At 45.5% G+C, this 17,841-nt stretch overlaps 1 protein-coding gene across 1 annotated transcript in view; it reads left to right on the top strand.

The window, feature by feature from the left end:
- Positions 1-17,841, top strand: part of LRRK1 (leucine rich repeat kinase 1) — a 132,541-nt gene that overhangs the window by 69,398 nt on the left and 45,302 nt on the right. Inside the window, exons 7-10 of the mRNA XM_055555868.1 lie at positions 14,251-14,477; positions 15,528-15,655; positions 15,755-15,918; positions 16,893-17,030. Coding sequence (XP_055411843.1) covers positions 14,251-14,477; positions 15,528-15,655; positions 15,755-15,918; positions 16,893-17,030 — 657 coding nt within the window. The remainder of the gene's footprint in view (positions 1-14,250; positions 14,478-15,527; positions 15,656-15,754; positions 15,919-16,892; positions 17,031-17,841) is intronic.

Genomic DNA, 17,841 nt, shown 5'->3' with positions numbered 1-17,841 from the left:
GTGCTGGGGGAGGTGAGGCTTCTGGGGCGCATCCTTGCCCCAGTTAGGCCTGGGGTTTGGTGTCAGGATCTTACCTGAGAACTGTGAACTCTCCAGGGCATCTCTGCATCTGTACCGCGAGCCTTTTCGGCTCCTCGCAGCCTCCTCGGGCGGGGTGGGCGGTGTGGCCCGCCCAGCCGGTGCGCAGCAGCGCGGGGGCAGCCTGAATATGCGCGGTTCTGCCTCTTCACCACTGGCTAGTCTGCCTCTTCACTACCTCACCTGCCCTGTGAGAGGTACTAGATATGAGATCAAACTCAGAACGGTCATGGCCTCTGAAGTAAGCTCCGCTTTCCCGTGCCCTGGAATTCAGCCGATGATCCTGCATGTGTCTGTTTTCTCTAGTTTCCGAATGCCACAGCTTTCTCCACCCTCATGCCCTGTTCATATGCTTTCCCTATGGAATAAACTTGCCACTGTGATGCCCTCCGCACGGTGAGTGCTTCCTAGAACTGGAGAACAGACAGTGAGGGTCACAGAGGAGAACAGGTGAGCCAGGGAACCGTGTAACCTTCCAGGCAGGTGTTCATGCTGGGTGTCCCTAATGGGACGTCCCTAATGGATCATCAAACATAACACAAACCAGCAGCTATACAAACCGCTTGCATTTAATTTACAATGGAGAAAATGATTCATAGAGATACAGAAATACTATTATTTGGAATATGTGACAAACTAGAAAACACAATTGGAGAAGGAAATGGCAACCCACTCCAGTGTTCTTGCCTGGAGAATCCCAGGGACGGCGGAGCCTGATGGGCTGCCGTCTGTGGGGTCGCATAGAGTCGGACACGACTGAAGTGACTTAGCAGCAGCAGCAGCAGCAGCAGCAGAAAACACAATAAGGAAAGAATAAGAGAAGAAAAGGAAATGTCATTGAAACTATTGGATATCAGCATTGTTGTTCAGTCCCTAAGTCATGTCCAACTCTTTGCGACCCCATGGACTGCAGCCCACCAGGCTTCCCTGTTCTTCACTGTTTCCCGGAGCTTGCTCAAACTCATGTCCATTGAGTCAGTGATGCTATCCACCCATCTCACCCTCTGTTGCCCCCTTCTCCTTCTGCTCTCAATCTTTTTCAGCATCATGGTCTTTTCCAATGAGTTGTCTCTTCTCATCAGGTGGCCATAGACAAGTATATTCATAATTATGCAAATTAATTCCAGACAGGTAAAAGTTAAGCATTGGAAACTCATTAGAATATATTTTAAAAGCACATTTATTCCAGTTATAAAAGAAAATGATTACATTTCAAAACTTTAAAGGTATGTCAAGATGTATAGTCACAAATAAGATAAATGATATATATTAAAATCAATTATAGTAAAATGTAGTAATATAGTAAGATATATTTTTACTATAGTATACTAGTATAGTAAAATATAACTTTTAAAGAAATATTAAAAAGAAAAACATTAGAAGATACTTGAGAAAAAACTGACAGAAACTGAAATCCAAAAGAATTGATACAAGTATATGTCAATTGATAATTGAGTTTAATTCAGTCAGTGTTTATAGATCATCTATTAGATGCTTAGTACTCTTCAGTGCCCAAGCCAGAGCCATGGTCATATTGCTTACAAATGGCCTTGGGTAAGAAGTTCAGAGAAATGAATGGTTAATTTACATAAGAGAAAACACAGACAGTAAATCGTGGCATGGAAACACATACAACTTTATTGGAAACTACAGAAATAAAAATTAATATAACTTGAAAATGCTGTCACATACCTGTTAAACTCACAAAAATAAATATAAATGCTGAGTAAGACACTTGGCAGCGTCAAAGAGAAAGGGACACCAAAGCCTTGCTGCTGGCGATATGAATTGGTTCCATATGTGGGGAAAGTAATTGGCATCATGTGACAAAAGCTATAAAGTGCTTTTCTCGCAGAGAACAGCTCTGAATTTGGTATTTCCTTTCTGAAAGATACCTCTAGGACATAACTCAAAAGGAAAAAAAAAAGTAATTGCCACAACGGCACTGCTCAAAGCATGGCTATTTATAAGAAAGTAGGAGAAAACCCCCACTACCCAGCAGCAGGGGAACTGCAGCGGGTGTGCTTTACCCAAAGGCAGACACTGCCCAGCAGGGACAGTGCCCTGCTCGTGCTCCGCACCGCGCCACCCCGCCAGCTCGCCACACCTCAGCCCCAGGCCCGGGAAGGGCTCCCCTAGCCCACAGGTCGGGTCACATCCCTCTTCCTTCTCCTAGAGCTCCCTTCCCTCTTATTCATAGCACTTAAAGTTTGGGGTTGTCTGTTTGGGTGATATTCTTGTTTAATGTCAATTCCCCCATTTAACTGGAAGTTTATCCAAAGCAAGAATTTGCTCACCCTGTATTTGCCTCTCAGTGTAGGGCCTGGAACAGGGTGAGTAGATGGTTGCTTAGATGGATGGATGGATGGAACATAGGTGGGTGGGTGGATGGATCGGTGGGCTCCCTGGGCGGATGCATGGATGGACAGGTAAATAGACAGATGGATCAATTTTTACACATGTAGCAACCTTCTGTTTACAAAGGACTTCATGGCTAACAAAGTACTTTGCAAAACATTCTACTTTAATCATCTATACAAATCTATGAGGTAGAAATTGTCTTTATTTAAAAATTGAGGAAACAGAGTTCTCTCAAACAGTAACTTGAATAGGGTAGTAATTGCAGAATAGTATTTTTATTTCCTTCTTTTTTCTTTCTCTCAAATTGCTATTGGCAAAATTCTTAAGTTGGAAGGAAGATTTTTTGGTAAATTTCCTGTTTTTAAAAGGAATGACCAAAATACTACAGGGAGAAAAGCACAATGTTGATTTAAAAGCAGACCTTGTTTACCTATTTTAAGAATTTTAGTGAAGAAAAAATAATAAATTTTAATATGTTTTGGCATTTAGATGATTCAAAGAGGACCACTTTTCTTTAACAAAATGTGCTTGATGGTTTTCCAGAAGTTACCACTGTGCTTTTTTCTTGGTATAGATCCTGCTTGGTTGGAGAACTGAAACCTTTGAGTTCAGTTGTTGATTTCCATTAGAGAAAATTTTGTTCCAGTTTTTACATCCATAGGTTTACATGTAGTTGACTTAGAATTTTAATGGCTCTTGAAGAATAATTGATTTTACTCATAAAATGAAGTGAGTCTTCTGTTAAGGAACCATGTATGTAACACAGAGACAATTAGTTCTTTGAAAGACTGGATTGAAAAAGAGCTATATTGAATTAGGAGCCTTTGGAGAGTGATCCTTTAGTTATTTTCCTTGTTTGTCTCATATACATTATTTTGTTTTTTCTCTCACTGTATCTCTTTGAGAACTTTTTATTTTAGAAGCAAATCTTGCATTTCAACATCATTATTTGTTTTTTTAGCTCTGGCTGAGGACATCTCCCATAACTTAAACATTATTTTCCAGTGGTTGATAGATTGTCATTTTTATTCTTAGATTATTAAGGTACTTTTATTTTTAATTTAGTCATTGATTATCAACTTTATTATTTTCAAATTATTCTAAAATTGGTTTTATTTGCAACTTCTTTGTTTTTATTTCATTTTGGTTTTTCTATTTTTACTCTAATTTCATTTCCCCACTTTCTTTTAGCTTTCCATTCTAAGCAGGGCAGGGCTAGTTTGTGACGCTTTACTTTTTCCTTTTGATAACCGTTATCAGAGTTTTTGTCCCCATTACTTGTGATGCTTTTGTTGCTCTAAAAATATATTCTACTCTTGTGAATTGGTTTTTCTCTCCTGTGGTGGTGTTAGTTGTTCAGTCGTGTCCAGCTCTTTGCAATCCCATGGACTGTAGCCCACCAGGCTCCTCTGTCCATGAATTCTCCAGGCAAGAATACTGGAATGGGTTGCCATTCCCTTCTCCAGGGGGTCTTCCCCACCCAGGAATGGAACCTGGGTCTCCTGCTTTGCAGGCAGATTCTTTACCATCTGAACCACCAGGGAAGCTGTTTTTGCTCCAAGCATTATTTGAAAGGACATTTTTAGTGTCCAAATAATTGGATACCTTTCAATTCTGATTTCATCATTGATTTCTACCTTTACTTTGCCTTTGTCCAGCAATAAGATATGCAGGAGGCTTGCCTTTTCCCTTTTTTCCTTTTCCTTTTGTTTCTTACTCAGAATGCTAACAATTTATGTGCAAGTTCATACTGATTTGAGAAAAGAGTTTGGTCTCCTGGCCCCTACTCCCATTCTTATGTGTAATTTTATAATTCTCTATTCATTTTTTTGCATATGAGACCTATCATATTCTGCTAATATTTTTCTAAAATTTTCATGAGTTTGTTTTTCATGAATTTGTCCTGGATTGGAACCCAGAGATTTAGCATGATGTATTTTGGGGCTTTACCATCATTGAGGCACCTTGATTATCTCTCCTAATGCCTTTGAAATCGTGTCAGCTATTTCATGGCCTTGTGACTGAACACAGTCAGTGGGAAGAGAACATTAGGCTCCTGATGTGAACTGTGATCCTAGTTCTCTTACCTTCAAACAATTTCCTCACTGAGGCTGTTAATATGCAAATTGTACCTGCGCTTACAGGGTTACTATGAGGGTCATGTGAAAAAGTTCTGTGTATGCCTTGCAAAGAGTTACCAGGAAGGTATTATCATGCCATCACAGCTCAACTTCCAGAAGGTTCTCCTACAGGGTTCAGGTTTGAGTGTGCCCTACTAGGCAACAGACTGTTCCGTGTTGACTGTTTAAAATGCCACTGCAGGATTGTTTATAAGTTATTTTTGTGCTTACATTTTGCATTGATCTGGCTTGCTTGGTTATGTTTCCCTTTTTTTTTTTCCTTTGTCTGAAATTTTATTGGCAGCTAACCACCACTAATTCTGATATTTACAATATTTTTAGCAGGAAGGCTTTTGTCAGAACTGATTTCATTTTTTTTCTCTCACTAAGTCATTTAATTTAATAACTGAGTCATTTAATTAATCTTTCTTCTGAGTTTAGGCTATCCTCCCCTTTCTCTTCTCTCCTTCCCTTACCCCCTTTGTTATCCTAAGGTCATTTTCAAATTTCTCCTTTTTCATCATAGAGTCCTCCTAGGCTTTTCCCTAAATTAATAACTGGTTTCACTGTCCTTTCGCTACATTTTTATTGTGTTTCTAATCTGCTTATCTCAAGAGGCATCCCTGTGGCTTTTAAGAATCTCTGCTTATTTCATTTCCTTTCTTAATCTGTGGGCTTCTGTTGATGAAATGTTCTGGATTCTCAGGTCTTGACTTCTCCCGTCATCACTTAACTTGTTACCTTCTGTATCAGTGCCACTGTAACAAAGCAACAAACACGAGTTGGCTTAGAATAACAGGAATGTATTGTCGCAAGTTCTGTAGGCTGCACATCTGACTCAGGGTGTTGACAGGACCTGTGCTCCTTGTCACAGCTCCAGCGGAAGACCCTTCCCTGCCACTTCCTAGCATCCAGTGGCTACTGGCAGTCCTTGGTGTTCCTTGGCATGTAGACCCATCACTCCAGTTTCATGCCATCCCCCAACCCTGACTTTTCTTCTTTTCTCTGCATGTGTCCACCTCTATGTCTCACCTCCCCTTTCCATAAGGACACCAGTCACACTAGGGCCCACCCTAGTGACCTCATTTTAACTTGATTACCTCCATAAAGACCCTGTTTCCAAACAAACTCAAATAAGCTTATTTGCAGGTACCTGAAAAGAAGCATATCTTTTGCCAGGATACAGCTCCTCCCATGACACCATCCTGTGGCTGTTACTCCACTGCCCTTGGCCTAGTCTGCTTCCGTGGTGGTCTCACACACACACGCAGATAGCCAGTCAAGTCCAGGCTCCTGCTCCTCCTTCCACTTTCAACGCCCCTTTCCCCCGAGAGCCTGTCCCTGCCAGGTGTGCGGACTTGAGCAGGCACTCGGGAGCCTTGCACAGAGGGTTCTGCAGGCCATGGCTGGGGGCACAGTCAGTCCTCACTTGTCATGGCCCTCACCTGCACAGGGAGACTGGGCCAGAGCTGCTGTCTCCAGCACGCTGATCCAGCTGACTCCCCATCACGCAGAGCCTCCTCTGACAGTCTGGGCTCCAGAAGACACTTGCAGGCTTGAAATTTACCTCTAACTTGTTGGCCTCCACGCACAGACCCCCTTCTGCAGTCACTGACATCACTCGGGAGGCCTAGGATTTGTCTTTAGATTCTGCAGCTGAGTGATGCTCTGGACACCTTCGTTCTTAGGTTTCTTTTGGCTTGTTCTTCAGACCTTTTTGTGAGTCTGTTCCTTTCTGATTACACCTGTTGGATTTGCACTCCTTCAGCTGTCTGGTGCCCTGACTACTCTTTTGAAGTCAGGAGGTAGTTCTTGTCTTATTGTCTATTTCAACAAAGAACCATCACCCAGGAATGTGCTTTCTCACAAAAAGGACATCTTAGGTTCTATGTAGTCCAAAGAAAGAAAGAAAGTGAAGTTGCTCAGTCATGTCCAACTCTTCGGGACACCATAGACTGTAGCCTACCAGGCTCATCTGTCCATTGGATTTTCCAGGCAAGGGTACTGGAGTGGGTTGCCATTTCCTGCTCCAGGGGATCTTCCCAACCCAGGGATTGAACCCAGGTCTCCCGCATTGCAGGTGGATTCTTTACCATCTGAGCCACTAGGGAAGCCCTATGTAGTCTAAGGGTCCATGAATACATTTTAGAACATTCTATGCATTTCTGTCCCATTTTAGCTCATGTGTCTTGACTGAAAAGATTAATTGCACTGAGTGCCTTTTTTGTGCCATGCCTTGCTGTCATTGAGTTCCCATCTGTCCCCTCAAGGGACAGTGAGATGAGAATATGAGGAGAAGGGATGCAGATTCTGCTTTGTGGATTCCACGGAGACCTAAGAAGGGGGCAGCATTGGAGCTTGCTCTGCTGGAGCTGTGCTCAAGATTGCAGAGGCACGTCCTCCTGGCAGTGGAGCAGAGTTCTCTGTGTCTGCTCAGGGACCAGTTGCCAGCCCCTCAGCTCTTCAGGTTAAAGCCAGCCTAAAAGCACTATCAATTTCAGCCCTTCATAAACCATTATATTCTTCAACCATAAGGGTTGTGCCAACATAAAAGCATGAAAGAAGGCATGCTCTCAGTCTTGGACTCAATCTCTGTGACATTTATCTATGGAAGCTTCAGGCAGCAGTGTACCAAGGCAGGCAATTGCCTTCCTGGACCACAGCTTCCATCACAGGACAAGACCTTCTTATGCAGAGGTCCTCCCAAACATCATTCTCTGTACTGAGCCTAGTGTCCTGGTCTTCCTTAAACTGGTCATAGTTACCATCACGGCCTTGGAAAACAAGTTTCTTAAGTCACCTTCATTGCCTTCTGGGAGATCAGTATTTCCTTTTCTTTGGTCCAGAATTGAAAGGGCTCATGCTTAAGAACAAACATAGCACTTTGTCTGCCTTCTTCTTCCAGGGTGATGTGGCCTTAACCATGGTGCTGTTGAATTTTGGGATCTCTACATCCAGCTGTCTTTGACTTTGCAGTTCAGCGTGCATGGATTTAATGATACGTTTGCTAGGTTGTCTCCCTCAGAACCTGGTTTATTGTGGTCCTGTCTGCACTAAACACAAATAAGTAATGAGGGCTGCCCAGCTAGGTTTCTATGCATCCTTTTTCCTTCCTTCTTCCTCACTGCCGCTTTGGAAATACTTGCACACCCTGTAATGTTTGTGCACCAAAAGGAAAGTAACTTTTGAAGGTGAAAGTTCTCAGACTAATCCAAGACCAGGTAGAAACCTTATGTGTTTTTCCAACCACCATCCAGCCCAGAAGTCTTTTCACAAGCATGTCTGAATTCTTTTTTTTTTTTTTTTTTGCATGTCTGAATTCTAAGTGTGTCCGTGTCATCATGTTTTCAGACTTCTGCTTTTTACTGCTTCTCTCAGGGTTTGAGCTTGAGTTTCAGATTTCAACCCTGCAGAAACTCTGGTGGGCATTAGACCTAGAAAAAGCTCAATTTTAGGAACTGGGAGGATCTGCTTCCTCCCCTTCCTTATGTCCAGGTTACTGAGTGCCACACACAGCCACTCACTTCTTATTGATGATTTACTTCTGATAAATAGTGCCTCCAAAGAAGCAGAGAGGCTTCCCAGCGGGTGTTCGTTCCTGGCTTTGTGGTTAACATCATATGCTCTTAGTCCATGAAAACCAAGAAACTGGTGAGTTAGGATGTCTAGATGCATGGTCAGTACACACAGCTCTTCCTTTGAGCCATAAACTCCCTGGGCCTTGGTTCCATCTGCAGCATCCAGAGCCACAGTGCCTGGCAGGCTGGCCTGCGCTTGGCAGCGCTCAAGTAAGTGCTGACTCTGAGGCAGGATGGCATCCTTGTTGCCTAACTGGGGGCCATAACGCAGACCCTCGCTGAAGGACTTGCAGGTTCAGGAGGCTTTAGATGACTCAAAGGATGAGGGCTCTGAACTCCAGGAGAAAGAAAACAGACCAGGAAGCACCCCGTCCCCTTTGTCGTGGTGGCAGGACAGTGCAAAGGCAGAAGCCAGACCGCCTGCAGAATCTGGGGTCCCTGAGTAACCCTGTGAAACCCAGGATCAACAGCGACCTCTCTCACCTGTAAACTTGTGCAAGACTCTCTTGGCTCCAGGCTCACCATCCTGGTGTTTCCAACAGCTCCAGAGAACCCTGGTGGCCCTTTGGCAGGTTGGTCAGTTGGTTACTGACAGCAAGGCCACGATCCCTTGGCCCCACAACCTTTCTATGAATTCTAGTGTTGGGTTCACTTTCTGAGTCCTGTGGTTCATTTATGAACAGGTAGTTTCTGGTGCCAAGAAAACACAGAAGAACTGTACAAAAAAGATCTTCATGACCCAGATAATCATCATGGTGTGACCACTCATCTAGAGCCAGACAGCCTGGAATGCAAAGTCAAGTGGGCCTTAGGAAGCATCACTATGAACAAAGATAGTAGAGGTGAGAGAATTCCAGTTGAGCTATTTCAAATTCTAAAAGATGATGCTGTGAAAGTGCTGCACTCAGTATGCCAGCAAATTTGGAAAACTCAGCAGTGGCCACAGGACTGGAAAGAGTCAGTTTTCATTCCAATCCCAAAAAAAGGCAATGCCAAAGAATGCTCAAACTACCACACAACTGCATTCAACTCACATGCTAGCAAAGTAATGCCTAAAATTCTCAAGCGAGGCTTCAAAAGTATGTGAACCATGAACTTCCACATGTTCAAGCTGGATTTAGAAAAGGCAGAGGAACCAGAGATCAAATTGCCAACATCTGTTGGATCATCAAAAAAGCAAGAGTTCCGGAAAAAACACCTACTTCTGCTTTATTGACTATGCCAAAGCCTTTGACTGTGTGGATCACAACAAACTGTGAAAAAGTCTTAAAGAAATGGGAATACCAGACCATCTTATCTGCCTCGCAAGAAATCTGTATGAAGGTCAACTAGCAACAGTTAGAACTGCACATGGAACAACAGCCTGGTTCCAAATCGGGAAAGGAGTACGTCAAGGCTGTATATTGTCACCCTGCTTCTTTAACTTATATGCAGAGTACATCATGAGAAATGCTGGACTGGAAGAAGCACAAGCTGTAATCAAGATTTCTGGGAGAAATATCAATAACCTCAGATGTGCAGATGAGACCACCCTTATGGCAGAAAGTGAAGACTAAAGAGCCTCTTGATGAAAGTGAAAGAGGAGAGTGAAAAGCTGGCTTAAAACTCAACATTCAAAAAATGAAGATCATGGCATCTGGTCCCATCACTTCATGGCAAATAGATGGGGAAATAATGGAAACAGTGAGAGACTTTATTTTTTTGGGCTCCAAAATCACTGCAGATGGTGATTGCGCCGTGAAATTAGAAGACGCTTACTCCTTGGAAGAAAAGCTATGACCAACCTAGACACCATAATAAGAAGCAGACACATTACTTTGTTGACAAAGGTCTGTCTAGTCAAAGCTATGGTTTTTTCAGTAGTCGTGTATGGATGTGAGAGTTGGACTATAAAGAAAGCTGAGCACCAAAGAATTGATGCTTTTGAACTGTGGTGTTGGAGAAGACTCTTGAGAGTCCCGTGGACAGCAAAGAGATTCAACCAGTCCATCCTAAAGGAAATCAGACCTGAATATTTTTTGGAAGGACTGATGCTAAAGCTGAAACTCCAATACTTTGGCCACTTGATGCAAAGAACTGACTCATTGGAAAACACCCTGATGCTGGGAAAGATCGAAGGCGGGAGGAGAAGGGGATGACAGAGCATGAGACTGTTGGATGGCATCACGAACTCAAGGGACATGAGTTTGAGTAAGCCCCAGGAGTTGGTGATGGACAGGGAAGCCTGGTGTGCCGCAGTCCATGGGATTGCAAAGAGTTGGACACTACTGACCAACTGAACTGAACTGAGTTTCTGGGCTTTAGTAGGAAGTTTTCCTTTAGTCTTGAATCCTCAGTTCTAGGAGTTGGCCCATTCCCTGGTTTCTTCTACCTTCTACTGAGAACAAATTATTAACCCCACAAGCCATCTGCCAAAAGGAACCCAGAGGGTGGGCAGAGGTCTTGGGAGAAAGAGTGGGTCAGAAATTTTGGGAGTGTTTGGGGCAGATTGTGGAGGTGCGGGGCTGTCCGGGGCAGGAGTTGAGGTGTTCTCTGCAGACAGACTGCAGTGCGGGAGGCTGTGGGGTTTGAGCAGACCTTGATAGTTTAGAGTGGTGGATACGGCTAGAGGTGGTAGTAGATGGATTGTTGGTCGCAGTGGCTTGACTCTTTTCAGCACACAAATATTTCTTGAGTGTCTGCTGCACGCTAGGCACAGTGCTGAGCTTCAGAGGTGGTTACATGAGGCCTAGCACTGGAGATGCATGCAGTCCAGCTTCTGGAAGGCCACACTGCCTCCTGGGGCAGAGGAGATGGAGACGACCCTTGGGCTGACTTAGAGCAGCATGGAATCCACAGGCGGGAGTTGAGCCTGACAGTGCCTGAAAAAGTGCTCACCCCCACTCAGCTTGCACAAGGCCCCACATGGGGTGAGTTAGGCAAACACAGGGCTCGAGTCCCCGAGGCAGAGTCCCTGCTCCTTATGCAGTTCTAGGCTGCAGCTCCAGGATCAGAGAGGCTGACACAGAGGAGATGCAGGAGGAAGGCTGCCATTGTCGGGACACAAAGTCTCAGCTGGTTCCCCAAGGATGTCTGATTGATTTGTGTCATAATTGGTTCATGTCACCATAACAACCTGAGTTATGCCTGTTGTTTTATTTATTTTTGATGGCCCTTACAAAGTTTTATTTATAAAACTTTCAATCGACACCTAAGGTTTGTTCTTTAAAAGCAAACCCAGTCTCCTTTTCACTTTGCATTTGACTGCCGTATCAGTTCAAGTGACCTGAATGGCCATACAGGGCCGTGCAGAGTGGAGAGAGTCAGACTGCGATCTGGACACCTTGGATCAACAATGGATGCTAAAACCACAGGATGAACTGATGTAGGAACAGAAAGCATTCACTAGTCTCGGAATATCACCCTCTCAGATCGCTAATCACAAAGAGTACAGTGTGACTTTGTGGCGCAGAGGTAAAGAGTCTGCCTGCCAGTGGAGGAAGTTTTCCTTTAGTCTTGAATCCTCAGTTCTAGGAGTTGGCCCATTCCCCGGTTTCTTCTACCTTCTACTGAGAACAAATTATTAACCCCACAACCCCACAAGCAAGAGACTCAGGGTTGATCCCTGGGTTGGGAAGATCCCCTGGAAGAGGAAATGGCAACCCCCTCCAGTATTCTTGCCCTGGAAATTCAATGGACAGAGGAGCCTGGTGGGCTCCAGTCCATGGGGTCCCAAAGAGTCAGAAATGACTGAGCGTGCTCACACACACACACACAAAATGTGGCATTACAAAGGACAGATCCCTTAACCAAGGGATCAGACTTGGCATCACCATTAGTGAAATAACATGGCATCAGGTGCCCTCTTGTGGAGTTCAGTTAGTAGGAATGAAAATTGAGATTTTTGCCAAAAATGTTTAACTTGAATCTAAACATTAGGAAACGAAATTCAGATTATGGGATATTCTACAAAACAACTAGAATGACTTGAAAACTTACAGTGTCAAAGTTTAAAAGGACAGCAAAAGGCATGAGGATTCTTCTAGATTCAAGAAAAGTAAAGAGACGTGACAACTAAATGCGGTGTATGATTTTTGATAAGATCCTGGATCAAGATGTAGAATAGTTATAAAAGGAATTTCTGGAATATTTGAACATGGAGTATGGATTTGATAATGTACTGATTTCATTTCTTCCGAGCTAATGTTGGTGTGAATGAAGTGCCATGGTTACTTTCAGATGACTCAGCAAAAAATGAAAAGTGTGTGTTTGTGTGGAGGGAAAAAAGAAGAAAAAGAAATGTAGCAACATATTAACAGTTGGTGAATCTAGATGAAGTGCATATGATTGGATATGCATTGAACTGGTTAAACCTTTCTGCAGTTTTGAAATTTTTCAAGATAAATAATTATGGGGGAAACAATAATGATAATAAAAACAGGCCTACAGCTCAAGCTTGACTTGTCGAAAATAAAACTGAGACTAAAACTCCATTCTGTTGACCTGAAATCCAGTGTACCACCGCCTGTCTCCATCCAGGTGAATGGAGAGAGACAGGCAGACAGAGACAGAGCCCCCGTCTCCTTGGTTCAAAACCCAGAGCTTTGAGAAGGCACAGCAGACCCAGCCTTTCCAGTCCTGGCAAGTTAGCCAAGGAGACGAAGACAAGGTGCACACGCCACCTTGTGACCAGATAAGGGAGTCTATAGCTGCCAATTTTGAAAGCGAACTTACCTCACGTTATTGGTATCTTTCCCAGTTGCAACATTTTCCCTTTAGTGAAGCACTAATTCTTGTTTCTCCAATTTTCTGATACGGATTTCCAGCTGCTTTAGAGAAACTAGCCAAAAGAGCTGATTTCCTTTCTACCCAGAAGCCTCAGTGAGCCCCACATTCTTGGATGATCAAGAACAGCAAAGCCCTGCTCATGAACACTTCACCAGATCCCACTTACCACCATGTGCCAGCAAGGTGCTGGCCTTTCTGACCCAACCAAATGAGAAAAGCAAAGGAGATTTATTCAGCGCTTTTGGTAGCGAATCAGACACCGTCGTTCGCCTTTTGTCAGAGGAGTGGAGAGGCTTTATTACGGACAAGGGCAAGCCGTCGGGTGTGCCCTGTCTGGAGGTTGTTGGGTGGGCAAGCTGGAGGTGGTGACCTAGAAGGGGGCATCCTTCATAACTGGTTGGGGGAGCATGTTTGACTTTCCCTAATTAGTCATAGCAGTTGTCTTAGCCTAGGGCTTAAGAACCCTTCTCACCTGAAAGAAAGGATCATATAATTTGTATTTTATTTCTTTAAATAGAATGAGTCAAACTCTAGGTCAAGTTCAGTCTCTTCCTTCCCAGAGCGTGTTCCTTAGACCAGCAGATCTGGCGTCACCTAGGAGCTTGCAGGAAATGCCAAATGCCAGGCCCCAACCCTGACTCACTACAACGCCTAGTAACAGTCCAGGAAGCTACAGGGTAACTTCTGTAACAGTTGGCCCCAAACGTCTGGGACTCGACTGAGAAGTAACCACTTCCCTAGCTTTGTCCCTCCTTCCAGTTTAGATGAGGGGTTATTAGTGTCCTGGTAGGCTGTGGTTGCAGATAGCTGCAGGTTGTGGGTCAAAGTCTTCTTTTTCGCATGTGGTCTGGCCGTTGCCTGTGTGTTGTCGCTCACTCTGGAAGCGGTGCATCCACAAAGCACCCCACACGGTGTGAGCACACGCAGGCGCTTCTTGCCCTAATCACGGGGAAGAGTGACCTGAAGGGAGAAGACCCAGGTTTGGGTCTCCGCCTTCTTCTGCAGGCTGGGGAGGGTCCTCCAAGTTGGGGTGGCCTCTTCTGCACAGAGCAGGGGCCATTCCTGCTGTGTGTCCTGCCTGGCTGTGATCAGCCCTCTCAGAGGTGACTCGAAGCCCACGTGCTCCCTCTCGAGTCTGGAGAGCTCGTTGCTGTGTCTGCAGAGATTCCCTCAAGGATACAGGTGCCCCCTGAGTGACAGCGTGCTCCCAGTGCTCCCGATCTCACAGGACTCTGCTGAGACGAGCAGACAGATTCACACTTGGATAAACCATTGCTTTATTCCAAGTCTGTGTGAGCCCTGGGTTTATCACTGGCGTGTGCTTTGCCCGTTTCTCCAACACCCAGGCTCTTCGTGTGAAGTGGTCCCACCTCAAGCTGCCCTGGGTGGATCTGGACTGGATCATCGACATCTCCTGCCAGATCACAGAGCTGGATCTTTCTGCCAACTGCCTGGCGTCCCTCCCCTCCGTCATCCCCTGGGGCCTCATCAACCTCCGGAAGCTGAACCTCTCAGACAACCACCTGGGGGAGCTGCCCAGCGTGCAGTCATCAGATGAAATCATCTGTTCCAGGTGGGCTCCTGCCCCGCGGCCCCGGTGGGGGGCCCTCGCCGTGTGAGCCTGGCTGCCCCCACACCCTCTGTCTGCAGCATCTGCTTCCTGCAGGCGTGCTCCCTGATTGTAGCTGGTGCTTTGGAAAACAGATTTTCAGCTAAAATGAGAGAAGGAAGTTGTGCGTGCCTTTAGCAAGCTCTTGGGCACAAGGTCCCGGCCTGCTGTCCACGTGAACACAGAGAGTTCTGACAGGGTGGTTTGTCTGGCCCACGTGTCCACTGCTCTTTGCAGCCATGCAGGCCTGCCGGCCCACAATGCCCAGTCTTGGTCCTGCAGGCAGGCATCAGAGGAAGGGGGCTGGTGGAAGCAATGGGGCCCAGACACCCCAGCTTTTGGCCTACCTCCCAAGGAAAGAGAGCAGGGCCTCCAAGAAGCAGTTAACTGCACAGGACTCTGGCCATGGTCTGACAGTGTGGGCAGCTCCTGTCTCTTTTTCTGGGAGGCCTTGGGAAGACACCCAAGCCCCCCGCTGAGGCTGCACGGGGAGGGGAAGGACCTTCCCTTCCCTGATGTACTGATGATCATGCCTGTAAGCCCTCGTTCTGAATGGGATGTGAGCTGATTTCAAAAGCTAAGGCTCTAAGTGAAGTGAGGAGAAGAATGTTGATAAGAGCATAGGGTCAGCAGTAGCTCATGGGAAAGAAGCCCTGTACAAAAAATTAAACAAGTGCCATGGAGTTGGGGGTCCTTAACCGGGGCAGACCCGAGAGTCCAAAAGGTTACAAAGCACTGCTCTCTGGACTTCCAGTAGCTTCAGGACACCAGCTTGTTCTGTTATCACATACGTGAAAAAGGTTACATCCCTACTGGTGTGTGAGACCCGGGTCGACCAGAGAGCTCTGGTCTTCTTTCTACACTCGACACAATGACAGCAGCACAATTAACAAAAGTCACGTTGGTGTTTCCGTGCTTCCTTATCCTTGTGCCAGGAGAAGACACATGTTTACAGAGAAGTACGCAGCCACGACTTGCTTCCAATGCCTTGACTTCCTTCTTTCCCAACTACAGGCTACTTGAAATTGACATTTCCAGCAACAAGTTGTCCCACCTCCCACCAGGATTCCTGCATCTCTCAAAACTTCAAAAACTGACGGCTTCAAAAAACTATTTGGAAAAATTGTTTGAAGAAGAGAGTGGTATGTTTCGTCATCAGTAACCTGATATACTTTGACATTTTCTTCTTGATTGGGATTTTTTTTTTTTTTACCAATTCATCCTCTCTTATTTTCTCCTAGCCACGAACTGGATTGGTTTACGGAAGCTACAGGAGCTCGATGTTTCTGATAACAAACTGACAGAGCTCCCTGCACTTTTCCTCCATTCTTTCAAATCGCTCAGTTGTCTCAACGTCTCCAGAAATAACCTGAAGGCGTTTCCAGATGCCTGGGCTTGCCCTTTGGTTAGTAACTTGCCAGAAACCGTGAAGGAAGCGGTCAGTCCCACAGCGCTGAGGGTGTACCGTGCTCCTCCCTTCAGTGTGCAGAGTTGTCCCATGTTATAGATGAGCGTGTCTGTCACTCAGCATCTAGCAGCTGAGGGTCTCAGGCAGGTAACTCACCTGAGAGCCAGCCCCTCCGGCTTTGGGTTTGAGATTGGCACCATAGCACCTACGAGACTTTCTACAGCTACAGCCTGGAAATGGGATGGCCCGGGTTGAGTTCTGTCCAAAAACGCGAGGCCATTCCTTAGGACAACCATAAAATAAGAATGAAGGAAAGAAGACGTAGTCTGCATACATAGCACTCCCCTTCAAATGGTGGTTTTGCTTCTTGGCAAGTTTGCTTGTTAAAATGGATGGGATAGCATAAAGTATATTTGTGTTTTCTTGCTGTTATTTTTAACAGCAAATATGGAAATTCTCCATTCCTACATTAATATTTCTAGGTTAAATATATATGCACGTGGGGTGTAGGCTCCTCTTCAGAACACTGTCCTGAATCGTCCCATTATTTTCAAGGACAATGGACCAGGTGTCCTGGGGGAAGGGAAAAGACCACGAGCCACCTTGGTCTCCCCAGGAAACCTTTCCCACCCGTTCCTTGGAGCAAGGACAGGAAAACAGGGCAAGGAGAGTCTGCGTGCGTGTGCTCAGTCGCTTCAGTCAAGTCTGACTCTTTTCAACCCCATTGACTGTAGCCCACCAGGCTCCTCTGTCCATGAAGACTTCCTGGCAAGAATATTGGAGTGGGTTCTTTACTGCTGAGCCACTAGGGAAGCCCAAGAATAGTCTGTAGCCTCTTAATTAGCTGAATTGTATTTATTACAGAGGTTTTTGTAATGGTCTTATTTTTAACATTAAATTTGGAAAGTCTTTCTCATAGAACCCTCTGCCTTTAAAAAGCTGATTAATTCTCTTTATTGTCATACTCCTAGAAATGTTGCAAAGCATCCAAAAATGCCCTGGAGTCTCTACCAGACAAAATGGCTGTGTTTTGGAAGAACCACCTGAAGGATGTGGACTTCTCAGAAAACGCACTGAAAGAAGTTCCCCTGGGACTTTTCCAACTTGATGTAAGTCAAGTAATAGCACCTTATTTCTCATTTTCAGCTTTTGTAAGAAAACCACTCCACGTTGCAGTTCTATGTACTTCTTCAGAGCTTTTGAAACAAAGAAAAAATAAGTTGAAAGAAAAGTTTAACCGTCAAGATCATGCATGGTTGTGTGCAAAGATTGAGAGGAAATGCGCAAAATGACAACAGCTCTGGGAGGAACTGATGGGTTTTTATTTCTAGGATTTTCTTTAATGTTGACAGTAAGCACAGCCCAGCAGCCCCTTGGACCTTCTGTGGCTTTGTTCCTTCCCAGCGCACAGGTGGGCCTGCAGGCCCGCTGGCGCACGAGGCTCGGGCGGCACTGCCGTCGTGTCCCTGCTCCCTGCCCGGAAGCGGAAGAACTGGAATTGCTGGGCATGAACTCAGGAAATGCCCTCCCTGTGCCAGAGCCCTGGCTGTGTGTGTCCCAGCAGGGCTGTTACCAGACCTGTCCGCTTTTCCTGCTCTGGTGGGAACCTCTGAAAGCACAGCATGGGTCCTAGTCACCACTTGGTGCCCAGTGGGAACCTCTGAAAGCGCAGCATGGGTCCTATTCGTCCCTTGGTGCCCAGTGGGAACCTCTGAAAGTGCAGCATGGGTCCTAGTCACTGCTTGGTGCCCAGTGGGAACCTCTGAAAGCAGAGAATGGGTCCTAGTCACCACTTGGTGCCCAGTGGGAACCTCTGAAAGCGCAGCATGGGTCCTAGTCACCGCTTGGTGCCCAGTGGGAACCTCTGAAAGCGCAGCATGGATCCCATTCACCACTTGGTGCCCAGTGGGAACCTCTGAA

Source organism: Bubalus kerabau, chromosome 19 (genome assembly GCF_029407905.1).
Source record: "Bubalus kerabau isolate K-KA32 ecotype Philippines breed swamp buffalo chromosome 19, PCC_UOA_SB_1v2, whole genome shotgun sequence".
Classification (NCBI taxonomy): domain Eukaryota; kingdom Metazoa; phylum Chordata; class Mammalia; order Artiodactyla; family Bovidae; genus Bubalus; species Bubalus kerabau.
Note: the sequence above shows the minus strand (reverse complement) of the source record. Positions and strands in the feature narration are given on the sequence as shown.